Below are 27,837 nucleotides of genomic sequence, written 5' to 3'. Positions count from 1 at the left end.
TTGCACCATGTCATTCCTTGATGGGAAACAAACACTCAGTACACACTGCATGTACCATGAAAGTTAATCTTCGTGAGTCATTCCACGTAAAATGTGTTCTTCTAAAAAACTAATGATAATACTAATGATGTTTGTATTGGTAGTATGAAATAATTATAGCTCTCGGTAGACCTATATTAATTGTAAATATTGTTTATGGGTGACAGGTTTGTTTCACCATGCATGCAGATTTTTTCTGGGTACTGTCACATTTGACATCTCTACATAACAGATTGTATAAAGGAAAGCACATTATTTTTCACCATTGTCCTGTTTCTAAATATAAAGTGTTTTTTCATTTAGTATTACAGCACTGTAAAAAGTTAATGTAAGACAATTTTAAATTTATTCTGATGCATTTTTCTTCCCAGGTACAGAATACAGAATTCCGCCTCTATGGAAGAGATTTGTAGCTGAATTTTTGGACTTCCTTATCTTGTTCTTTCTGAAACTAGTTGTCACATTCATAGCTGTGGATTTCTTTGATTTCATGTAAGTGTTTTTGCACTTGTATTAATTTTTACCATCAGAATGCACAGTAGAATTAACCTTCACAAGTTATTTTACACTATTTTTAGCCTGTTTTATTATGCATTTCACACTTTCTGGTCTTGTTCAAATGTCTTTTTAAACATATGACAGCTGTATGGCACTGATAAATATGATTAATTACACAAATTTATGCACTGCTGAGGTGTTAGTATACCGGTAATTATGAAAAAATACATTCACAATAGGTTTTGTTTAATGCATCAACCACAACCAAGCATGGTATATGAGTGTTTTTATACATTTTTTCTCATGCACTATTTGTTTGATGTATTTCTAGTAATGAATTGTATATAATTATTGGTGTAGCATGTTTCTTAATACAAAATGTAGCAACATGTTGCATATTGTCCCCCTGCCATGTAGAGCTCTGGCCAGCTGAAATGTAACCAAGAAATTGCCTTTGCCTTTTTGCCTTCCCAACTGTGGGTGTCTGCAAGAGTTGCAACTCTACACACATTTGTCTCACGTGTGCATGTAATGATAATGGAATTCTCAAAAACATTTGAATCCATTACATTTCACATTGTGCCATAGAATTATTGTGAATTTTGTTATTCTTCTTTTGGGTAAGAAATAAAGCCATGTACAGCCAACGGCAAATTAAATAGAAGTAAAAAGGTTTTCCAGACGGAAAATAAGTTGGCAATGCTGCGAACACCGAGGAGGCATTCTTGATAAGACGCTTGAGGAGCGTCGAGCAAACTTTCCTGAAAACCACAACTCCAGCATCGAAGGTCATGCTATCCGTAGAGTGGCAACTTTTGGGAGCATGCTGTCGGTCTACACAGTTCTCCCCAAATGCCTGTTTGAAGATGAATCTTCTGCTAGCATTTTATTTTTCAAATGTAGTTCTGATAGTGTAGTCACTTTACAATTATTTTTATTTGTTCTTATTTTGCTTTGCTTTTGTGTCACTTTTATAATTAATCGCAACTACGTATGAAGATTGATGATAATCAGATTAAATTGATGAAGGGATACTTAAAAAAGTAAATTGCCAGACCAGGACTTGAAAGCGGATAGATTGGGGAAGACCGTCACCAACTCCCGGCCATGAACTGGCTTATAACAATTGTAATTCCTCAGGAGTATTTTTTGCTCTGTTCATGCCTAATACCTGCTTTCGGACAATTAATTTATAAGTGACATTAATCCACACTTATTCGGTGGGGACAAGCCACGTATTGTTTGAGAGGAGGGACACATCTCGTTCATATACCAGACACAATCATGGCCTATACTTCAACTGAATTACTTTATTTTACTTCGCTTCTTGTGCCACTTTTGACTAATTTGCTAAGATGAGGATGAATGAGTGATGATATGATAAAATTGATGAATAGACACTCACAAACATTCATGCCCAAGCCAGGATTCGACCCCAGGACCCTCGGCATCGTAGCACGATGTGCTAACCACTCTGCCATGGTGGCCGGTACGTGCTAAACACTACTTTCGGAGATCATTTGGACATGGCAATTTTGATATACAAGTTGCATTTTCTCCACTTACATTCATTATGTCCAAATTTTATCCTAATGGGTAATCTCGCAACAACACAAAATGTTTTAATTAACTCTAATTCACAATGCCTAATATATTCTTGACCTACATTTTTTAAATGCAAAATCTGGGTGACGAAAACGAACACGGAAATGAAAATACAATTTTCATTAAATACACTAAAAATGCTGACCAAAGCAGACTTTATTATATATTATGAATAACACTACACACGTAATCCTCTAACAGGGTTTTCTTCGGAAAAAGATTCACGAGGCTTAATAGGATTATCATTCACTACAAAGCAATAGCTATAAACATGAGATAAACCTGAAATGAGGGGTTAGTATTCACCAAAAGAGAAGTGCAGCAGGTAAAACAAAATACATATGTAAGGAAGAGGTGTTAAGTTTCTATGTGTAAATTGACTGAGTGGTAGCACTAGATGCTTTTACGTCAGGGGTCCCAGGTTCGAATACCGGCCTTGGCTTGGTGTTAATTTTGAACGTTCTATTTATCATATGTTCACTAATCTTCATCGTCGCGGTTGCCCAAAAGTGGCAGAAAAGCGACGCTAAATAACAAAAATTAAAATATATGTGGAAATTAAAAGGTGAATTAAGAGCTGATAAGTAAGATATATTTCATGAGCGATGTTCGATAGAAGTTCTGTTAAGATGTCAAACCTGTAGCAAGCATATAGCAAAGTTGTGTGAAGGACTGACAATAAGCTTCTATCACATTTAATCTAAGCTCACACGAAGAGCTAGAGCTCTGTGTGAGCTAGAGCAATGCAAAGCACAGAAAGCACTTAATCATTGAGAGAAACAATGAATTTCAAGGCTGCAAATTTTTGCAAATGTCCAGGTTTGAACTCTCAAATAATAATTCTTATGTGACGAATAATATCATGTTGTAAGCCAGTGGGGATTTGAGGTCCTTTGCGTATTGTTGTTTTTCGTAATCATTTTCATTGTTACCATTCTTGATATAGGCAGCATTTCACAATAAGTTCTCAATTAGTTTGGGTTTTTGTTTCAAGTCCATTTTATGCACAGATAGGCTAATCAGAACTGAGCCTACAGTATAAAATGGGATCCGAACTTTTATATGTCTCCACCGGGTATGGAACCCAGGGCCCCTTGATTATCACCACAGACTGCATCGTTCTTCTCTTGTTACTATTCATTAGAAAATAAGAATTATTTCATATCACTCTCACTGTCTATAGTTGCTATTGATTGACGAAACAGCAATGCCTCAAGCTCAGAATCCAACACCGAAGGTCAGATTTTTGTTATTTCACGCCATTGTTCTACCAGTCTCCGTTAATTTCGATAATAAAGATTAAAGATGTAACAGGTGGAGGTGGGATGAGGACCAGGTTCTAAACCCAGCTATTCGACTTTGAAGCACGTTACGCTAACCAATTTGCCACGGGGTTGGCTTTTCAGTTCATCAAATCACTCTATTAGTCATTAAAATTCCAGAGGTAACAAAGCAACGTAAAATAACGAAAACAGAACATATCCACTTATCATCACCCAGCAAATCCACACACAAACCTCTTCTGGCATTCATTTTGCAGAATGGCCTTGAGAATTTAAGATCGCCCACTTCCTGGTTCAGCTCGAGACAATTCAGGTCCTTATCAAAGCTGCCCTGAAACATGCAAGGTTTCTTACCCACTTCGTCGTGAGGTCTACTATTACCTTTGCCATTGTTTGTACGTACGTATGAATATGGGTTGTTTAGTTTTAGTAACTGGGACTTAGAGTATGCAACACTTTAGTTAGGTAGGTAAGATCAGTTGTAAAACCATGGCATTGGACTGATTTTAGCGTACATTTTTCTTTCTATTGCTTCTCAAGATTTACATTTTAATCTTGTGATGCCTCAAACACATGAAGGACCACTATTTGCAGTGGAAAAGTAAGATCAAATTCCTAGAGTAAAAAAAAATGCATTCACATGCATTACTGGTTGAAGCTTAAGCAGACGTAAATTTTTCATGTAAACTAGTTATGAACCTACAATTTCTGGCAAATAAATTAAATATCTTCTTAATGTAAAGTTTCAGATCTGATACAACAATCTTAAGTTTTCGTGCTCGAAGTGGAAATTCCTAAGTGAGGGATGTTTGTTCGAGACATGCAAAAATGCTATGAAGGGGTTACTTTACGTCAATTATTCTGACCGAGGGGATGGCACCCTCCACTTCAAATGCAACATATGTATTAAAATTGACTAGTACCTACAAATATTTAACCTTAAAGAGAAATATCTTGATAGATAATTCTGATAACTCAAAAATAAAAGTGCAATAAATTAATATTAAATGTTAGAAGAAAATTGTTGTGGACAATTATATGATTATTATTATAATCGTAATTATTATACATCAACATTCAGTACTTATATTCACAGTATTTCGAATTCTATTATTATGTAGTTGTAATGTTAACAATAATAATAATAACAATAGCATTTGATGTTTAGCATCTTGGAACCAGTGGTGATTCCTCCATTTTAAGAGTTTAATGAGCATTATAACATTTTGAGTGCAATCAAGGTTTGCTACTCGACTGTCAAGAGTCAATGTGCTAGCTATCACGTGCTCGTTCCAGATCTTTGCCTGCCACTGAGGAACCTTTCTCGTCATCCTACAGGCAGATGGGTGAGGAGCAGTGCAAGGGAGGGTGGGGGTACGCAGGGGGTTGCCCAGTTATACGGTCTGCGAGGAAGATCCTGTGGGTTCCTCAACAGTGATGCCAACTCTAGCATAATGGTTCTAAACCTAGCAAAATTTGAACTTCGTTGGCACCTAGTACTCTGTGTTTGACATAATGGAAAATCCAGCATCATCTCAAAAACGGGCGTCCCTGGGAAAAAGAGAAATTGAATTCTGATAATTTGAGGAAATATTTATTTTTAAGAAAATCTCCAGATCTTGTTTGTACTTGTTTCAAACAAAAGGAAGTATGCCGACCAAGGGACATCCTCTTGTTTTCATCTTTATAACAAGGGAGGAACATTTCATAAAAGGAAATCGGTAGAAAGAGTTGGAGGTCACAAATAAAACAAACGGACGCTGTTACCAGTCATGGAATTTTCTCCAACTTTTTTCAAGCACTATGCTAAACCCATTTTATTGAATGGTCGAAATCCCTAATGTTGCTTAACTACAATAAATAATCAATAACGCAGTTCACAACTCCAAAATAGCAAAATAAAATTGAACTTAAAACTACTACAGTCATCAGAAAATGATGATGATAAATTAATAATTGTATAATAATAATAAACCCTAGCATAATTTTATGACATTTAGCGTAATTTATGAGTTGAAACAGCACCTTTTCTTATCAGGAGGTTGGTATTGGCAAAGCTGTTCTTAATCCACACATGACAGCCAGGGAGAGCCTGCAGCTAACATTACAAATCCAATGGCTAATCCAAGCTACAGGCGATACATGTCACTGTGTAATTGAATGCATTTTTGAAAACTTTCCTCAGTCTGTTTACCATAACTTCCTACACCCCAAAAATCCACAAGTCACCACTGCTTGGAACAGTCAGGGCTAGTTTTTTGGGAGAAAATGGTAGTCCTCCATACAATACAAAATACTTGCTGCAAGAATCACCTGTGAGAAGTAATACTCATTAGAAAAAGAAACTCCACCTCATCCACCATATTTACAGGACATTTGCAAGTTATTACAATATTTGCACATGTGTAAACCAGACCCTTCGAAAAAAATGATTTCTTGGAATTTTGTTGATGGACAAAAGCAGAAACAGAAGTATTTAGATGTATGGAAACTTCAAATTCCTCTGTCTATCATTACTTGAGTTAACTGGCCACTAAACAGTGAAACAAGGGTTTATTCTGTTCGCCTCGCTTCCGCATCCATACCTCATCCCTCTTCCTGCCAAAACTGCAATGCGTGCCACGGTTGACAGTAGCATTGCCACATCTTTTCTCCATTCCAGTCTCTCAGCAGCCAACCCTCTTCTTATATGTCACTGCATTGCCCAGTGGCATCTATGCAAGGGAGTGAAGAAGACACAAACGTTAATAAACAAAGGGACTGAACATAATCTTTCGCCACTCACGAAAAATGCTCAACGGAGCAAGGGCAAAAACATCCACGTGCGCCACCCTCTCCCTGTTCTGTTTCAGTGGTGGGAGTGGCAAGATGCTTGGCAACCCCAAAGTAGCCCTACTGTGTCAGTGTGCACTAAATTTATGGCTCTGGTTTTCTCTCGGATTGGGGAAAGGAATGACGTTATAGCTTGGCGAAGCCTGAAGTACAGCTCCACTCAAAGTTGGACTTTATCGTCCTCACAATTTTGACAAAATGTGAATAAGCATGTGTCCACCCCATGTCCCTTCCATGTTGCCAATTCTAGTTAAGACTCCCCATGGAAAGGGCAATGGTGGTTGGTTTCAACTTTAATGTGGAAAGTTCAGAAGTGAGTGGCCGAAACACAAAAGCATAGCAACACTATTAATCTAGCTCAGAGCTATGTTTCCCTGTACACCTGTTGGAAGAAGTAGGGGAGATACTTTATCTGTCTAAAAACATTTTTAGTTTTACTCCAAACCTCAGTAAATGCTGTTAGTTCACAAAAGAAGACATTTTTTACAATGTTAGCTTTTACAAAATATGTACTGGTATGTCCCGCACCGTGGCTGTGGGGTCTAAGCCATCATGCTTTGAGCACCAGCTTTGGGACACGTGCAATTTCGTGTCTCCTGGGGGAAGCATAACAACTTTTCTCCTGAGATTACGGCCTGAGTGTGAGACCGATGGCCACCCAGCATCGTAAGGAAATTGGGGAGCTATGACTGAGTAGCGTAACCCAGTCATGGAAACCTACAACGACTGAGGGTTCGTCGTGCTGACCACACGTCACACCGTAACTGGTTGGATGGCCCAGGCCCTCAAGGGCTGTTGTGCCATGGATTTACTAATATATTATTTTTAAATATGACTTTTAGTTCTATCAAATGCAAGCTGCATGCCATTTCTTCATCCGATCTTGCTTTAAAATGTGTAGCATGTACATGAGTAAATTCAGTACTACTTTTTCCTTTTGGGGACATATGGTCTGGAAATAAACTTCTCTCACTTTTTTGTCTAAAAAGAACGTTGTAAAGGAGAAATTTCCAAATTTGTATCACAATTGGAAGGAATTTGTAGGTTGTGATGCTGTCTATGGTTTGATTTTATTTTTCGTAATTAGCATCACTTTTCTGCAACTTTTGGCTAATCACAACAATGAGGATGAGTGATGATATTGATTAAGAGAGTCACAAAGGACACCCATGCTCAGACAGGGATTCTAATCCGAGACCCCTGGTGTGAACCACTCCACCATGAGATCAGGGATTATTTTTATGAGTAAACTCTTCTGGTCTTCTATAATTTTGATTAAAAATAATGTAGAATCATTTTTTGTTGTTCCCTGATGGATTTTGTTAATGCTCTTTTACCACTGGAGTGTAACTCCATGCTGAAGGTATAATGTATTATTAAATTATGTTGGCAAAAAGTGTAATATTTTTGTGTTTTATTTTAGAGATGTCGACAAGTACGATTTTGATATGCTTCAGCCAAATGCGAAGATAGATTACAAATTAGCTCTTGAGATGACGTCAGAGATAGTGATGCTTGAGATTGTACATAGGATAGTGGTTTGTATTTTTGAGGTATGTAATTTTTCATGTTTCAGTTTGTGATAATGTCAAGGTTTTCCACTGGATCTTGTATCTGTCTTAGCAATAATTCTTCAAAACGTCTCGTATTTCTAAGAACATTACGGGTTTTCCAAATTATGAAATGTTAGAATTCCACCTCAATTATTGAATGCTTTGATTGATTGATTTTTTATTTTATTTCGCATTTCTTCTGCCACTTTTTGGCTGATTGCAAAAATAAGGATGACTGATGATATGATGAAATTGATGAAAGAAAACACAAATAACTCCTCAAGTTGGGATTCAAACACAGGACTCCTGGCATCGTAGTATGCTGTGCTAACCACTCTGCCAGCTCAAATCCTACGCAGATGCCTTTCAATGTTTCCTATACTTGTAACAGTTTTGTGATCCTGAAAACATATATATTTTTAATGTTTCAGTGCCCATAAATTCCATTATCCTGACAAATATCCAACTCTATTATCAGTATTTCATGTAGAAGTGAAAAAAGCTGTTTTTTAAATGTGTGTGTGTGTTGTTTTTTTTCCCTATAAATAGCCAGCTTTATTTTTCAAAGGTTATACCTCTATTGTTGGAATTGGAAATTACTAATACCATATTTTACAACAAGCTAAATAATCTTGCATGGGGCATGCAGTTAATTATGGAGCCAGAATAGAAGGGAAAGACACCCCACCCCCTGGCCCCATGACCACTTTGCATGGTCAGTACCTCTTTCAGCCAAATTATGGAATTTTAGTAGTATTTTTAGTCACATTAAATGTAACCCCCCCAGAAAATATTTCTGCTTCTCTCTGCATTACTACTCACTTTTGAGAGAGACATGAAAAATGATAATCGGACATATTTCACAGCATTTTAATTTTTTTAAATTTATTTTTCGTACTTCACATGATCTGTTTATTATATCTGTTCTTTTTGTTTCAAAATGTTTACTTGTTTTGAAAGAGCATAATATATCATTGAAGCAAAAAGTATATGTTCCTCTAAGCTGCCCTGAAGAACTCTGGGACAGTTTCATCGTGCTCCACAAATTTTGATATAATATAAAATCACTTAGGCACTTTTCGTATTTCTATTAGCATGACGATAACATACAGGTATGAAAACTCACTACAAACAGCATAGACTTCTTGACTAAATAATGCACAAATCTAAATTAAAAATTGTAACATTTAATCGGTAGTGGATGAGCTCTGCACTAACTGTCAAAACTCCTTCTACCTAGTCATATCATAAATGCTACCCACGGGGAGCTTGAGGACCTGAGTCATCGTGTGGTGAGTTGCAGACAGCTGAAGGTGATTGTGAGAGGTCAGGATGAAATGGAGCGAGTATGAAAATTGAGTAGCTATCATTGCACTACATAAGGTAGGGAAAGTAGCAAGTGAGATTTTGAAACTTCTCCAGAAGCTTCAGATCTCCAGCGATACACTGAAACTGGAACTGTGAATGACAGGCCCAGGGCAGGGCAGCCTCGAACACTATGGATGCCAGAGGTTGTGAACGCAGTGGCGGCATGTGTGCGATGAAATTCTGTCAGGAGACAGTCAGTGCTGGAGTGGAACCACAAGATGTCCAAAATGTCCATGTCTCGTGTATTGCATTGTGACCTGGGACTGCAAGCTTACAAACGACGTACAGGTCATTTCCTCAATGATGCGTTAAAGCGGCAGAGGTTGATCAAAGCAAAATGCCTACTCACGAGGTACACAGCAAATGGGCACAGATGAATCCTCTTTACCGATAAAAAAAACTGTTCAATGTTGAGGAGGCAATAAATGCCCAAAATGTAGGGTACATGTAAAGAATTCACAAAAAGCTGCCGACAAGACTCCGGAGGGGCCATCATCCAGTGTCAGTTATAGTGTGGTGGGCTGGTGAGCTACGAGTGCACAGCTGAGCTGCATTTCTGGGAGCAAGTCATCAAAACATTGGCCAAGGTGTACCAAGTGACGGTCTTTGAGGGTGTGATCAAGGGTCTGACAAACACACTCTTTCGCAGTCAGGCCTGGAGTTCCCAGCAGGATTCGGCACCAGCCGATAAGGCTAAGACCCAGCAGTGGCCCCAGACGAATGTGCCGGACTTCATTTCCACTTCTGATTGGCCCTCTGGTAGCAGTGATCTTAACCCTCTGGACTACACATTGTGGGCTGAGCTTCAGGAAATAGCATGCAAGACACCCCAACATCGCCAGTTTGAAGCGCTCTCTCATTAAGGCAGTGGCGGACTTCCCTGTAGATGTTGTGCGTAATGCAGCTGATACGTAGCCACAAAGACTGAAGGACCGCATGCGTGCTAAAAGTGGTGATTTTGAGTAGCTATGTGTGTTTTGTGTTTGGGTCATTCCATGTCAAGTGAACCAAATTTTGGTCAATTTTGAACGTGCCCATCTCGGATTTTATTCATACTTAGTTGTTATGAAGTATCACCTAAGATAGAAAAATCTGCAAAATTGCAGATTTGTATCTGTTGTACCAGTTAGAACCCTCTGAAATATGAAAAGAAAAAAACAATTTTCGGCACACATGCAATCACAAAAAAACTCATAAATCAAGCTAGAATTGATGTAGAAGGTTGGGATAAGAACCAAATTGTTGCTTTTGCTATGAGCTTTAATTAGATCTATCACATAACTACTTTTCAAATTTTGTTAATTGCAAGGTCATTCAATTTTTTTTGAAAATCGAAATTTTCAAAAACCTATCTTTTGAAAATTTTTAAAAAATACACATAGAAACATACATATTTCAACATCAGGTCTTAGAAGTTTTGTTATGTGATCGCAATTGGATCATAGTTTTTGACATGTATAAACAAATACTATACACTAGGTAAGACCATATGACACGGGAATATTGCAATGTAAATTCCATTCATTTGTAAAGGGACTATGTTGTTTACTAAATTGGCTAAATGGTGAAATAATGGGTATGTAGGAAACTTTTAAAAAGTTTTATATATACATACTATAAAGTTTTTTTTTTTTTTTTTAATTGTTTTAAAATATATTTTAAATATTACATTTAATGTTTTAAAAGTTTTTAAATATTTTTTTTAACAAATATTTGTTAAAAACTTGCCCTCCCCCTCAAAAAAAAGGCGAGACCCCAAGTTATGCCCCTTTCCTACATACCCATTATTTCACCATTTGGCCAATCTGGTAAACAACATAGTCCCTTTACAAATGAATGGAATTTACATTGCAATATTCCCGTGTCATATGGTCTTACCTAGTGTATAATATTTGTTTATACATGTCAAAAACTGTGATCCCATTGCGATCACATAACAAAACTTCTAAGACGTGATGTTGAAATATGTATGTTTCTATGTGTATTTTTTTAAAAATTTTCAAAATATAGGTTTTTGAAAAATTCAATTCTCAAAAAAAAGTTTGAATGACCTTGCAATAAAAAAATTTGAAAAGTAGTCATGTGATATATCTAAATAAAGCTCATAGCAAAAGCAACAATTTGGTTCTTATCCCAACCTTTTATGTCAATTCTAGCTTGATTTATGAGGTTTTTGTGATTGCATGTGTGCCGAAAATTGTGCTTTTTTCGATATTTCAGAGGGTTCTAACTGGAGAACTACAACAGATACAAATCTGCAATTTTTCCCACCTTAGGTGGTACTTCATAACAACTAAGTATGAATAAAATCAGAGATGGTCAGATGTTTTTCATTGGTTCACTTGACATGGAATGACCCGTTCCTCACATATCCATGTACCACATATTCTATGGATATTACACTATCCATAACCATCTTGTGTCTATTTCCTGCAAACTTTGTGACAGTATTTATGATATGACTAGGTACAACAATGGTTTCTCTCATATTGCTGTTTACGTCATCTCATTAGAATGTTACCAGGTCTCTCCTGACATTCTAAAGGTTAGCTTGAGAACACCACAGGCCAATGCTTTACTATTAAAATGGCACTTAATTAAAATTGAAGGTGAGCCCAGCATTCACCCTCAAACAATTGCAGATTAATATCAAATTTTTAGACACCTCAGAAAACAATTTAACCCATTTCTGTGCAAATTATTTTTAATTTGAATCGGTCACACGGACAAAGTTGTAAGCAATAGATTTGTCAATACGTAAAACTGGAGAAAAATTGGTTTTTGCTGCGAGACTATAGTAGTATGGAAGAATTTTCTTTGCTGTGAAACTTAGGGGATTTTACTACTCATTATACGTACATAGTTGCAACAACCTGCCAAGATACGTAATTTCATCTAGTCTTGACACTGGCATTGGGTCCCAAAATTTTGGACCAAAGTCTCAGACCATATTGCTTCAAAGCTAAATTTTGTGGAAAAATTGAAATCTCAACTTTATGAAAATTTCATTTTTAGGGATGAAGAAATTTTATCCCACACTGTGTTTTATCTCAGGTGAACAATTTTCACAAATCTCTGAAATAACAGACATTGGGCAAATGCACTGAAACCATCACTTGTGAGCAAGATTTATTAGATAGTGATATTTTGAACTACCAGTATATCAAGGTGACAATGTACCAAACATTAGAATTTTTCAAAATAGTCTAGCGAGTGGTGTTGACCACGCACTTACATGGAAGGACCCACTTACGCAATCAGTTTTCATATAACACGCAATGTGCTTTTATGTCCTTACTCAGTTCTAGCAGTGTTAATCGGTTTAGATCGATAGTTCCAAAATTTTCAGAGGGTGAGGTTAGGTGAGACGTATGTTTCCATTAACTTTGAAATATATTTGCATTAAATATATGCACAAAGTAATTTAACACATTCATTCCCAGCTCTGGAAGGGACATTTAAACAGCCAGCCCAGGCATTTTCTGAATCCAAACTTATCTATAAAAAAATGTGACCACTATCTTAAATTTTTGAGTTTTTGAAAATGGTGTCCTGCAGGCTTGGAATGGTGCTTTTTCATAGACTTTTTCAACCCAGCAGATAGGAACCCAACCTCTTTGAAGGTGCGTGCTGGTGTCATCTACTGAGGATCCAAACGTGTTGGGTTCCCTGGAGCCCTCGGTAATTTGGCACCCCAAACATGCCCTCTGTACAATAACCGTTTATCACTGTTATCTAGTGATGTGTCCACATACTACAGCTGTCCATGTTCTTTGGGACCAACGATCATATTATGGTACCACCAATTAGCTTTAAGAAAAAAATATAGTTGCCAGGACTTAATGTATGTATGCATCCATAATTTTAAACTTGATTGCAATCTTTTTTACAAACTCTGTTCATTTTCAGGCTCTCTGTCTGCACCACGGAGGCGGGAGACCTGGCGGAGCGACACCTGGAAAGAGCATCATGGGACTGCGCGTAGTGTTATGTGATAGGGTCACGGTGGTCATGGGTGCTCACCCCGTCGGCTCGAAAGTGATAGTGTTCCCGGCAACGGACCTCGGCTTGTGGTGGGCCTTCTGTCGCTCGTTCATCAAGAATTTCATACTGGCCTTCTTCTTCCCTGTCTGTTTCACCCTCTTCTTCTTCCAACACAACCGAACGGCGTACGATATTCTGTGCAGGTCCATAGTCATCGAAGACCCCAGACAGTAGTTCATTTGTAATATAGAAATACCTTATGGTGTACATGTTGTACAGTAAAAACTTCCATACCATTCTAAAAGTAAAGTGAGTTTTAGTTCAAAGTAGTTCGGCTAGAATTAGTATATTATTGTACATTTTTTAATTCGAGGGTCATCCACAAAAAAAAAATGAACGTTTTAGTGTAAAACACAAATGACAAATGATGTGTGGAAAAGGTGTATGGTACAAAACTACATACCTTACTCTACTTTTCCACATGTTCGACATACTCATTCAAGCAATTATCATAGAGTGATACCAGTTTGTTTATACCATCATTGTAATGTATTCAACCATGTAGTGACAGCATCTTTGAGTTCATTATTTGTGGCAAAGTGCTTTCCAGAAAAATGGAACACTCGACTGTAACACACAGCACACTCCACCTAACCTCTTCATTTTCAGTCAAGCAACAAGATGGTACAGATTTGTATGCATGTGTGTATGTTATCGCAACATGATAAGGTATCTGAGTGTGAGAAAAGTTTGTGCCAGTGAAAATCATAAGCAAATAACGGAAGTGTACATGATAAATGCCACTTTGCCACGGCTGATGAACTCAAAGATGCCGTCACTACATGGTTGAATACATTGGCGGCAACCGAGTGCAATGACGGTATCAACAAAGTGGTATCATGCTATGATAAGTGCTTGAATGGGTATGATGAATATGTGGAAAAGTAGAGTAAGGTATGTAGTTTGTATACCATAAAGATTTTGCACACTTCATTTGTGCTTTACACCAAAATGTTCCTATTTTCCTGGATGACCCTCGTACATAGCTCAGATCATTTTCTTGTGGATAAATTTTCACTGATACAAGATGCCAAGCTTTTAGGAGAGTTTTTTTTATAATTTTCATCGTTGTTCAAATATTGCTGTTTCATAATTGTATTAATGTACATACGTCCCACTTGCTTTTATGTGTAAATATCAGTACTTTCATGTAAATTTTTAATGTCATAATTCAAAATCCACTTCACTATTAAGACTTAACTAGCTCAAAACTCTGAGTAGAAGAACTCAGTATGAAAAAAGTAATGAGTAAATTATATGTGAATGCATATTTTTGCTTTTTGGATGTACCTTGAGAGTCTCATTAAGTATGTTCAGCTGAAAGAATCTTGCAAGCTGTTTTTTAGCATAATTTTGATAGAGCCAGTTATTTTTGTAAGTTTTTCTTCCACAAGTGTATATTGTTAAATATAAATTGGAAGATATGTGTCTCTTTCATTTAAAAAATACACCCCTCCCCACCCTATACACAAACACAGGGTTTCCTGATCGGAAAAATCAGGGAAAACAACCTAGGACAAAAAGTCATGGAAAAGTCTGAGAATTTTGAAAATGCATCTGAAAAGTAGGGGAAAATCAAGTGGTTTTTTTTTTTTTTTTTTTTTTTTTTTTTTTTTTTTTTTTTTGTATTTGCCAGAACCAAATTTGGAAATTAGAATTAGTCTACTTTTTTCTTAATATCAGCTTCTTGATGGAAAATATTATATACAAAAATATTTTCATAGTTTATTTTTAATTTATTATGAGGAATGTTAGTGTTTCGAAAAGTGGTGTAGTTTTAATGCTTAAAACATTTATTCATTTTTTTACGACTTTGTTTACATAGCAAAGTTGAGGCATTAATGACTTCTCTTCCACTAACTAACTAACTAACTAACTCCCTAGCCTTCTTAAACCCGAAGGTTCATGGCTGCAGCAACACAGGCCTTCCATCTTTCCCTATCTTGAGCAAGTTCTATATACTCTTTTCCATCCCTACTGATTTCCCTTAGGTCCATCTCAACATTATCCCTCCATGTTCGTCTTGGCCTTCCTACAGGTCTCTTACCATCAGGTTTCCCAACAAGAATCCTGTAAACTCCTCTTTCCTCTCCCATTCATGCCACATGGCCTGCCCACCTGAGTCTTCTTGATTTAATTATTCTAATAATATCTGGACATGAATACAAATTATGTAGTTCTAAATTATGTAACCTTCTCCACTCACCAGTCTCTTCATCCCTTTTAGGTCCAAATATTTTCCTAAAAAAAAAAAAAAGGTAAAGTGCTCCCCTGTGCTTAGCACCACGCCATGAAGGCGTATAGGGGGTGTGGGGGTAACGCCCCACACTTTCTTGATCCGGTCGTGAGTGGGGGTGATGTGATCAGCATCACGCCCCTGACCGCCTTTACCCCCCAGGGTTTCCCCCAGGTACCCATGTTATTCGACGCTGGGTGGGCGCCGGGGCCGCTTCCATCGTTAGAAAAGTTCCCGGATTTGAACCGGCCGGGGATCGAACCCGGGTCCTTTAGCATGGTAGTCAGACGCGTTACCGACTGAGCCACCGCGGCCAAGGATCCTATTTTCAAATACTCTCAATTAAAACATTACTCTCAATTTATGTTCCTCTTTTAATGTAAGGGACCAAGTTTCACATCCATATAATACTACAGGCAAAATTACTGTTTTGTATATTTTAACTTTTAGTTTCTTAGATATTAAACGAGAAGACAAAAGTTTATGAAGAGAGAAGTAACATGCATTTCCTGAATTAAGCCTACTTTTTATTTCCTCTTTAATATAATTTTCATTTGTTAATATTACTCCTAAGTATTTGAATTTGGAAACTCATTCAAACGAGTTGTTATCAATAATTAGATTTTGATTATTACCTAACACTTGGTTTCGGCCTGTAAGCATATATTTAGTTTTCTCTTTGTTAACTTCCAAACCTATCTCTCTAGCAGTTTTGAAAAATATTTTAGCATTATTCTTAATTGTATTCACATCATCCCCCAGTAACTCTACATCATCTGCATATGCTAACAACTGAGTCACACCATTTAATTTTAGTCCTTCTTTAGTTTCTTTTACCTTCCTTACAGCATATTCTAAGGCAAAATTAAAGAGCAATGGAGATAATGCACCTCCTTGTTTTAACCCATCATGAATTGTAAATTTGTCAGACACATTAATACCCACACGAATTTTACTTTCTGTTTCACTGGTGCATATTTTTATCATACTAAGAAACTTAAACATTAATTAGAGTGGTCAACTGTTTTCCTTTACAATTAATTGTATACATTTAAAAAATGAAAAATAAAATAATGAAAGAAAAATAAAGTAATAAAAATAAAATGAAAGTAATACAGTTTGCATACAAGGTGTCAATAATTACAGTGGATTATTTTTTACTAACATAATGAAAAATAAATACGGAGAAATTAGTACTCACTTTTTCTGCGAAACTGTTTTTTTCTTATTTGTTCTATTAATTTCAGTGGCAACTGCCACCATCCTCCTTGATTCCCCTACTGCAACAGTTATCGCCGGGAAATAGCAGACGACACGGACACAGACATACAGTTAACAACAGCGCACCTAGCGGCAGCCGGAGAATTACAAACAAAAGACACACGCCAAGCAACACTACAGCAACAAGTTCCAACGAGGATGGTTGCAGTGGCCGCTGAAATTAATAGAACAAAGAAGAAAAACAAACAGTTTCGCGGAAAAAGTTAGTACTAATTTCTCCGTATTTATTATATTAGGCGCATCCAGAAAGTAAGTTTCCCTGGGGTCATGCACAAAAATGAAACATTATTTCATTCAATGATTTATTGCCACAGATACATCACTTGTCCAGTTACTTGTCAACATAATTCCCACCGGAATTCAGGCACTTGTCAGCGTGGGACCAACTTTTGTATACCTGTTTCGTAGAAGTCCACTGCCTGGGCGCTGAACCACTGTGTGACAGCCGTCTGAACCTCTTCGTCACTGTGAAAATGTTGACCGGACAGGAACTTTTTCAGGTGCAAGAACAGGGTGTAATCACTGGGAGCGAGATCCGGGCTATATGATGGATGATCGAACACCTCCCAACCGAATCTATCCAGAAGGGCTGCAGTGCACCTAGCAATGTGCGCCCAGAAATGTCAGCACCGTTCCCATACGTTTTCCTTTGTGTTCGGGCATCAGGTGTTTCGGAACCCACCGGGCACACAATTTCCAGAACAAGAGGTGTTTGGTAACAATGTCGTGCAACAACAACCGAGAAGTCTGCGGGAAATGGCTGCTGAGTTCCGTGACCGTGACGATCCTCCAATATGCGCTGCTGCACCTGCTCCACATGCTCGTCCATAACGGCCGATGGCCGCCCACTGCGCTCACCATCATGCACATTTTGCTGGCCTTCCAGTAAATGTCCTGTACCAACGATGCACCATCTGATTGCTCATGACGTCTGGCCCATACACCTGGCACAGCTGACGATGAATTTCGATCAGCTGTATGTTTTGTGCGTTCAAGAACTTGATCACCGAACGAACCTTGCATGCGGCGAGAGATGGAATAAGAGCAGCCATGTTTCATCGCTGCCGCGACGCTACTGAGGACTTTTGGGAGGCGTCTTCTAAGACATTCACTAGCCAGGGCATGTAGCATGCATGCGCAAAACCGGTTTCAATACGCATAGCCTGCCACCTGTGGGCGAGTGGAAAACTTATTTTCTGGATGCACCTAATACTACCACGTGTCTCTTTTCCCAATTATGAATAATGAAAAAGATAACTGAAGAGTAAAATTAAAAATAAAAGCAGTACAGTTTCTATATGGACACACACATACACACACACAAATACCTACAGAGAAAGCAAACTTTGTTAGTTAAAATTCTTCTGCATTTTTTTCTGGGAATTCATTCTAGGTGTTTAACATGTGTGATTTTAATTGTCTTTTGAATGTTACAATTGAGAAAGAGGCTTGGATATCGGGGGCAGTCTGTTCCAGTGTCCTGCAGAGGTAACGGTGAATGAATTGGAGTAGAATTCTATGGAGAGGAATGGAGAGCAGAGATTTTTCACATGATCTGGTGTTGCACCAGTCAAAGTCTGAAAGATATTGAAACCGCCCGGAAAGGTATTTTGGATCTTTTATTTCTAGGGTTTTGTACAGTAGGGCAAGGTTGTGGTAAATCTGTTTATCACTCAATTTCAGTCACTCGTTCTTTGCATAATACAGCGTCAAATATTCATAATATTTTATGTCGAAAACATGGTTATTAGCATTTTAAAGTACCACAGAATGGTTCGGAAATTTATTTTAAACTTGCCGGGAAAATTTGGAAGCATCAGGGCATGTATTTTGCATAGTTGGCAGAGACCAGTTGTTAGGCACTCAAAATATTCAAAATAAGCAAGCAAAAAGGCACTACAAATCTAGATAATAGGCTCTACAATCTTGCCACCAAATGAAATACATCTTTAGATCATGCTCTAAGAGCAGATTTTTTTTTTTTTAATCAGTCGAAAATGCATCACCAAATTCTATCATGAAGTTACTGAAGTTGTTTTTCATTCCTGACAGTTCTTTTGGCATGGTGAAACAACTGCCCAGTACATGACCACAAGAAACCACCAAACACTTCCACATCACTTGCAGAGGACATCAGTCTGCAGTGGATGAGGAAAAACTTTGAGAAAGTAGGTCAGCGATGTCTCTCTGTCCCTTCGAGACTAACTACAACATGCCTCCACATGTGTTTGCAATTGATTGAAAGTGATTGACAGCTTAAGGAAGGGATGGTGTGCCTTGCTTTAAATAGAGTAGGTGACTGATCATGTACAACAGAAGCCAGAAATTTGGAAAAACGCATCCTTCTAGAAAGAAATTTTGGGTTGCCAGACATGTAACAGAAATATGAAGTGAATTTTTAAGATGCAGAGTGAAAATTTAATGTATTCATAAATATTGGCTACTGTACACTTCAATTTTTTAATGCCATGCAAAGTAAAGTTTGAAAAATCAGGTAAATAGGCATTATACATGAAAATAGGCAAGATGAAACCTTCGAAACCCTAATATCCTGACATGAACTAATATTAATTCATGTTTATGATATCTGTAACAAGTATAGGCTTTGCCTAACATCTGGTCACTAGTAATTAGTGGGAACTCTATTCTCATAGGCATTTTACCGTGTGTAGTGTTTGCCGTGCTAGCCGGAGCAAGAGATAAGCGAGGTATACTGGTGTGGGTTGTAGGATGTACTGCCCCAGGCACTGGCATAGTGCAGCTTTGATTGCCTAGGTGGCAGCACCTTACACAACATCCCCCTTCTTTATTGAAGTTATATATTTTGTTTGCATATGCCACATAAATCTTGCATCTTATTACAAAACATTTTAAACGAAGTTCCTGACTCTTAATTCAAATTGAAGAACAATAATATTTTAACCAAAACATGAAAGTTGTACATTTAACAACTTTATCCATAACCACCATACCCATTAACAAAAGAACAAATAATATCTTAACCTACATAATCCTTCATCCATCCTGGAGGGTTTCTTTCCCTTCGAGGATGCATATTCACCAAACTCTCAGCTTCTAACTTATTTCCTTTATTTATTATCTCGTCCTGGTGTAGTTGGAGTTACTCTGGGCTGAGCCCTTTCAGGAAATGTAATATCATCCCCGTTCATTACCTGAGGAGCCATCTGTTTCGACGATAAGTACCTGTATTCGTTTGTATTAAGTATGATCTAGGATATTTCAATTTAGTTTTAACTGTACCATATTGCTTTAAATCCTTGACCCAAATCCTCTCACCTTCCTTTAGGTCTCTTAAATGTCTAACTCTGTGCCTTTTGTTGTAATTGTCAGCTTGTTTGTTCTTTAAATTCTTTATCTTGTACAAAATTTGGCTACAATTCAACACTTTAGGTAGTAATTTTGCAGGTAACATTGGTAAATCTGATCTTCATTTCCTGTTCAGAAATAATTCTGCAGGAGAATAACCATTCGCTAATGGAGTATTCCTATATCATTCTTCATTGACAAATGTTTAACAATTTTAACAGTAGCTTCTACTTGTCCTTGAGACTGACTATGATATGGCGAACCTGTCTGGTGAATAAAGTTATACTCCTTAGCAAAACAGCGAAATTTGTACTGAAAATGCGGTCCACTATCAGATCTAATTACGAGGGATGATCGGAAAAAAAGGTTACAAAGTATATAACTTTTGTTTTATTCACTGTAACGTAACGAAAATTTATGTGTAAATTAATAACGTTTGTCTTGTTGGGAGTTTGAGGACTTCAGATTCTGACCATGTATACCCGAGAAGCGGACATTTAAAATGGTGACTCATCTAGAAAATTGGTCAAGAGTAGAAGTGAGGGCAGTGATGTGGTTCCTGTGGGCCAAAAACACTACACCTGCTGACATTCATAAGCAGATTGTGGAGGTGTATGGGGAGGGGACAATTTTAAGGCAACATGTAGCGAAGTGTTGTCGTGCTTTCAAAGAAGGACGGACCAGTATTGTTAATGACAACTCTGGACACAGCGGTAGGCCCAGTACCTCAACCACTGACGTGAACTGTGCTCTTGTGGATGAGTGTATTTGTGAGGACAGAAGAAGAATATTACGCTCAATATCAGCTGAGCTGGGACTATAGATCGACCACAAGGAAAAAAACCTTGGGACGAGAAGTCCCCGCGCAACTTTCCCTTCTTCCCTCCACCTCGGGCCATAAGGAAGCATGGTCAACTCTCCCCCTCCCCTACTCGCGGGGGTACGGTGCACATGACTCGCGGGTCTGCGCAGGTTGTTTTGCTCGTGGTTCCACTATACCATTTGGTTGGCTGGCCACCATTATCTGACATGTGATGATGTCAAAGGAGCTGCCTTACGGTGGCTACGAGAACTTGACGTGGATTTCTGTGCAACCGGTATGGAAAACCTCATCTACAGTTGTGACAAGTGCTTGAACGAAAAAGGTGATTACCTCGAGGACTAGTATTGAGTGCCCTCCATCATCAGGTGTGTTGATCTTCCAGCTATGTCTAACACATACGCCATAATAGGCTTTGTAACCTTTTTTTTCGATCATCCCTCGTACATTACAAACACCATATCTAGCAAACATTTGCTTCATTTTTGTGATTATCACATCTTCAGTCATTTGTTTCAATGCAAATATCTCAAAAAACTTTGAATAGTAATCTGTGGCAATAAGGTACCATGCACCTTTACATTTAAACAAACCTACTCCCACCTGTTGCCACGGTCCATCAGGTAAACTTTCCATTAAAAATGGTTCTTTACGGTTACCTCTAATTTCAATACATTGAGAGCAGTTTCTCACTAAAGCATCAAGTTGTGAACTAAGTCCTATCCACCATACTGACATCTGTGCTCGACGTCTACATTTCGTTATACCCTGATGACCTTGGTGTATGAATTTTAAAACCTCCTCTTGTAGCAAACTTGGTATTACAATACGAGAACCTTTTAACAATATATTATGTATTATTGAGAAATCTAATTTATATTGATAGTAAGGTAACAGTTCAACTGCAGTTTTACTCTTCTCAGGGCAACCATTCATAGTATGGTAGGTAAGTTTCTTGCATATGTTATCATTTACTTGACACTGTTTAATTTTGTCTAAGTAATAATCTTTCACAGGACAGTGTTGAATAACAAAATTTACAAAAGCATGAACTTCTTCACCTGATTCCTCTCTCTCCCAGCCATCAATAGGATTTCTGGACAGCAAATCTGCTAATATAAGTTCACGGCCTGGTACATAATTAACTGTATAGTCAAACCTCATTAACCTTATTTAAATCTTTGCAATCTAGGAGTTAATTCATCAATGTTCTTAGAACCTAAAATCTGAATTAATGGTTTATGATCAGTTTCCAAATTCACTTTTAGACCTGAAACATATTCTGAATTTTTTTCCATAGCCCACGTTAAACCTAAACCTTCCTTTTCAATCTGTGCATACCTTTGTTCTGTAGGTGTTAATTTTCTAGAAACATAAACAACGATTTCTCTTTTTGTACCTTTCATTTGAAATAACACAGCACCCATGCCATATGAAGATGAATCTGCACTAACAATGCACTGTTTACTAGGATCAAAATATGCTAATGTTGGGGTTGTAGTTAGAGCTTGCTGTAAGTACATTCTTGTTTCGCACCCCAAGTAAATTCTACTCCATCTTTAAGCAAACCAGTTAAAGGTGCCAAAATATCTGATTTATTTGGAATAAATTTTCCTGCATGGTTAACCATACCGAAGTATGTTTGAAGCTCTGATTTGCAAGTAGGTCCTTCCATGTTTACAATAGATTTTACCCTCTCCGGGTCTATCGAAATACCTTTCTCAGACAGGATATGACCCAAATACTTAACTTTAGTTACACCAAAAATACTTTTGCTTTTGTTAATAGTAATACCGTCTGCTTTGTTTATTTAAGACTCTTTTAAGAGCTTCATCATGTTCTTCTATAGTACTCCCAAAGCACAATATGTCATCTACATGAAAAATTACATTTTTTTCACCTTGCAATAACATGGAAATTTGTGTTGTGAAAAACTTCGGAGCACAGCAGATCCCAAATGGCATGCGCAAAAATTTGAATCTTCCAAATGGACAAATGAAGGTAGTTAACAGTTGACTGTTTTCATCTAATTTTACTTGATAATATATATTTAAAAAAAAAAATCCTTTCTTCTTTTTGAAAATACTATGGTACATTCGGCATACTTTCTGATCAGACAAGTGATGTGGCAGGTATAGAAAGTTCTCTGTGTGCATAGTTTGTGGATTTTAAAAATAACATCCACTAAAAGTTTTTCTTAGTTTCTCGTATATCAGCTGAATATCTCACTCCAGTGAGAAACTATTTTGGTACAGTACGTGTTTTTTTTATTTTTTTTTAGAAATAATACATGCAAAGGTGAAATACCAAAAGCAAATATAGAGTAAGGTGGGGTAAGACTGCACGGCGGGTAAGACTGCACACCGGTTTTTCGAGGTGAGAATCACACACAGTTGACACCACTGCCCCACCGTTACTTCGTCCAAGATGGTAGCTAGCTGTGGACAGTGGTGAAGATACGTTTGAAATTTGTTGTGCTGAGAGAGGTAAGTGAAAAGATTTTGAGGGTGTTTGCTATTTATTTTAGTACTACGTGTTTTGAGTACTACGTCACTGTGAATGTATACAATATTACGATGTTGATGGATAGAAGAAGCTGTGTTAATGCCGAGTCCACCTGCGTATTAGTTTCCATTACTTTGTGCAATGGCTGGGCAGCATCACGTGATTTGTTCAGGAATGCAGCACGGGGCACGACTGCGCACGTGTGCAGTTTTACCCCACAAGTGTGAGGTTTGCAGGTGCAAGTGTGTGGCTTTGCAAGACCTAGCCATTAGATAGATCATTTTTTGGTCCACTGAAGTCGTTTTATTCATCTGAGTGTGATAAGTGGATGAGTAACCATCCGGGTTGCCCAATCACAGTTTTCCAAGTGGCATCCAAATTTACAAAGGCATGTGGGAAGGCAGCTACAGTTGGGAATGCCATGAAGGGCTTTGAACTGACTGGATTATGCCCTTTCAATCAAGACATCTTCACTGAGGACGAGTTTCTTCCCTCTACTGTGACAAATGTATCAGCTCCAACTCCAGGTGAGCAGTCTTCAACAAGTGGGGTTAACAATACTGGATCATACGGGCACATTTCCGTTAACCAGATTCACCACTTCCACGTGCAGAGCATATTCAGCACCGCCGACGAAAGGGAAGGCAGTCTCAGGTGTTAACTGGATCTCCATTCAAAGTCAACTTGGAAGCCTCGTTGGCTGAGAAGAGTAAGAAGAAAGTTCAGGGGAACAGAAACGGAACATCGTTGTTGAAGAAGATGTAGCAAGCAGAAAACGCCAGAAGAAAGAGTACAATTGCCCAGGTTGTAATGAGAAGTACAGCGATCCTCCAGTAGAAGATTGGATCCAGTCAGGGACGGCGACAGGGGTGGGCACGGTTGGGCAAGTGCCCACCCAAAAAATCCTGTGCCCACCCGATTGCCCACCCAATCAAATTCACTAAGTACATACACTTGGGGATATGTGAATTTTTCAATAAATAAGCATATTCTGGTATTCATTACATGTATATTTTACTCATGAATATTATCTATACTAGAAATGTTCACATATCATCATCCCATAAAAAGCTGTCTTAACTTTGTCATTAGAAAGCAAAAAGAATTACTACAGAACTTGAAACAAAATAAACTGTCATCAATTGAACACTTCTATGATTAGAAGCAGCTAGTAGGCTTAGGAGATGCAAAATTATGCAGGGTATGGTCAAGATGAGATCAGGATTTAGGGTGACCTCGAGGGTTGCAGCTCTGGGCCTTCACCGGGGGAAACTGCTTGGAAAAGTACTGCATAAAGAAAAGAAGGAAGTACTTCGGATGTGATAAAAAAAAATGTAGAAATACGTATAACTAACCAGCTCATGTAGGTTAGCGAGAAGTTATAACTGAAACTGTGGAGGGGATTGGGGTGGGTTCTTGGTGTTGTATGATCCGGGTCTTCACATATATAAATCCCGGCCTGCGCATGATTAAAATTATCTCTAAATAAACAAATAAAAACCCCATCTTAGCGTTGCTTCCTGCAGCAGCACAATAAATTATATCGACTTTTTAATTAGATCTACATTGAAATTCCAGAAGTGTCTCTTTCTTTATTTCATTACAATTTTACATACATGTCATCTTCAAATATCTAGTGGTATACAAACAACATCTTTGTATTCATATTTGTACTAATAAGAAGTAATCACAATAATCACTACAATACCGAGGTGTATAAGTTTTGATGTAACAGTTATGTGGGTTTGGAAAAAGCTACAGAATTATTGAATTAATAATAGCCTATCAGTTACGTATTGATGCAATTTTTCTTGTGATTAACTTACGTAGAATTAGAAGAAGAAAGCTTGGTAGGAAAGCTTTGTTTTGAGGGCGTCAGAGAACTAATCAATCACGATGAGAATGGTTTAAACTTTAGAAGCATCAGAGGTTTAGCAGAAAAGGTTAACAAAATATGTAGATGCATGCAGATGAAGTAAAGAAAAAAGGTGTCACGAAGTATCCATTAGAAAATTTTGTTTCTTTGTTTTTAAATCCACTTTTATGCTCAGATAGGCTAATCGTGACTAAACCTACAGTTTAAAGTGGAGTCCGAACCAGTGTGCATTGTGCTTCCCACAGGGTAGGGGTTAATAGAAGCCAGAACCTCTTCATTATAAGGCGACAACATTATGCCATTCGAGAAAGAAATATACAGAAAGAACTCGCAGGAAACGTGTCATTTTATCACCACAGAAGATGTGTGATATTAAGAGGGTGTGTTGGCAGACAAAAATTTGAGACTTTCGGAAAACAACGTTATTGTTCACGGAGTTAGCTGCCTTGATCCAAGAATGAAACAATGTGAAATTGAAACTACCACCTCAACTTTCGAAGGGTATGAACTAATGAAACTCCACTTTTGAAAGAGTAAGTTGTTGCTGATTCGACTGATTTGTTCGATGTGAAGTCACTTTTCTGCTAATTTGGCTAATGGCGACGATGAGGTTCAATGGTGATTAGGTGAAAGTGACGAAGGACGAAAACAAATGCACGCAGACACTGAAAATACAACCCACCACAAATTATTATTTTGACTGTGGTTCCTGCAAGATTAAAGTTTTCAGGGTATGCTGGGCAGGATAGAGGTTGACATTTGAGCGCTTTCGGAGAGGTCGCGCCATACAACGCAAGTCATCTGTGAAAAAGAGATAAAATACCGGGTATGGTGATCAATTTCGATGAATTCCTTGTCCAAAATCACGTTCTACAAAATGTAAACTACAAGGGTTGGAACTTAAATAGTGGCAACACTGCTGTGGAGACACTATGCAATGGAATGTAGTAGTGGCGCTGATAGCACACGTTGTTGACATACCTACCTTACCTCCGAGCAAATGGACTCGCCCGTCCCACGTCACAGGCAGGAGCACAAGCGAGGGAAACACAGTCACTTGTGAGCGAGCGGTCTAACGTGAAGGTCACTATGTTTTCCAAACAGGAACAACGGAGTTGGATCAAGATTGAATGTGCCAGAGGTCGTACAGCATGACAGTGTCATCAAGGGCTTCTAGAGGCATGCGGGGAATCGGCATTGCCGTACAGAACAGTGGCACGGTGGGTAAAAGCCTTCAACGAAGGTCGGCAAACTGTGGCAGACATGCATCGGGAAGGTCGTCCTAGCATCTCTGAAGAAGAAGTGCAAGCTGTTGCCGCGTTAGTGGACAGTGATCGAAGCATGACGATTCGTGACCTCGCCCACGAAACCGGATTAGCGCATACGACTGTGCTTCGCATCCTGAAGGAACGCCTGGGCATGCGCAAAATTGAATCACGATGGGTTCCGCATGAGTTGACGGAAATTCAGAAATGGATGCGTTACGACGCTGCTCAGACGCACTTGGAGCGCTATGAGCGCGAAGGTGAGGCTTTCTTACGCCGTATCGTAACACTGGATGAGACATGGGCCAGACCTTACGAGCCAACACTGAAACGCCAATCCAACGAATGGCGTCATTATGGGTCGCCGCGAAAGTCGAAAGTGCGTCAGAGCCCCAGTGTGGTGAAAGTTATGGTGATCCTCGTGTACGACTGTGATGGTGTTATCCTAACGCATTACGTTCCTCCACGGCAGACTGTCAATGCCCAGTATTACTGTTCATTTTTGGAGCATCAACTGCGACCAGCTTTGCGAAAGAAGCGGCAACACTTTCTGCGCAACCCACCCATCATTTTGCACGACAATGCACGGGTGCATACAGCGCAAGCTGTGGCTGCTCTGTTCGGTCGATGGGACTGGGAAGTATTTTACCATCCACCATACTCCCCGGACTTAAGTCCTTGTGACTTTGATTTGATTCCGAAGATGAAGGAACCACTTCGTGGCATTCGCTTCAGAACTGTTCCAGAGATTCAACAGGCAGTAGACCGCTCCATTCGCACCATCAACAGAACAGGCTCTGCTAACGGTATTCTACGCCTTCCACATAGCTGGCAACGGGTTCTACACAACGCTGGTGACTACTTTGAAGGACAGTAACAGGTACAAACATGTTACTCTTGTGTATCGGTTGTGAATAAATAGTTGCCACTATTTAAGTTCCAACCCTCGTATTTGTTACCTCAGTGCATGTGTTCATCTAACGATACGTGTGTTACTTCTCCCGTATGAGTAACGAAGACTAACTTCAGAAAACGAAATAGCAACTCAGCAAATAATCTCTTCAATTGTTAAGAGATTTTTAATGTTATTTGATTATTACTTTTTTGGCGATGTTTTGTCAAAATAGCCTTTCATAAGCCTTGGGATACTTTATGCAGAATGAAGAAAGAATTTTTTTTCTGCGCGCGCGTGTGTGTACAAGTACATTCCCAATAAGACATTAATTTTAATCCAAATATCCAGTGGCGGCGATTAGGAGGAACAAGGGGTGAAAGTTCCCCCACGCCACATTTTGCCACTTGTTG

General features: G+C 38.4%; 2 protein-coding genes across 2 annotated transcripts in view; both read left to right on the top strand.

Annotated features, from left to right (window-relative positions):
- Positions 1-14,724, top strand: part of LOC146005344 (protein FAM8A1) — a 32,255-nt gene extending 17,531 nt beyond the window's left edge. Inside the window, exons 2-4 of the mRNA XM_083144530.1 lie at positions 411-531; positions 7,681-7,810; positions 13,088-14,724. Coding sequence (XP_083000656.1) covers positions 411-531; positions 7,681-7,810; positions 13,088-13,396 — 560 coding nt within the window. The 3' untranslated portion in view covers positions 13,397-14,724. The remainder of the gene's footprint in view (positions 1-410; positions 532-7,680; positions 7,811-13,087) is intronic.
- Positions 14,725-26,530: 11,806 nt separating this feature from the next.
- Positions 26,531-27,409, top strand: LOC146005532 (histone-lysine N-methyltransferase SETMAR-like). The gene has a single exon (XM_083144781.1). It carries the CDS (start codon positions 26,531-26,533, stop codon positions 27,407-27,409), a length of 879 nt encoding a protein of 292 aa, XP_083000907.1.
- Positions 27,410-27,837: the final 428 nt, after the last annotated feature.

This window comes from Lepisma saccharinum, chromosome 23 (genome assembly GCF_977018435.1).
Source record: "Lepisma saccharinum chromosome 23, izLepSacc3.1, whole genome shotgun sequence".
NCBI classification, from domain to species: domain Eukaryota; kingdom Metazoa; phylum Arthropoda; class Insecta; order Zygentoma; family Lepismatidae; genus Lepisma; species Lepisma saccharinum.
This window is presented reverse-complemented; position numbering and strand designations above follow the sequence as displayed.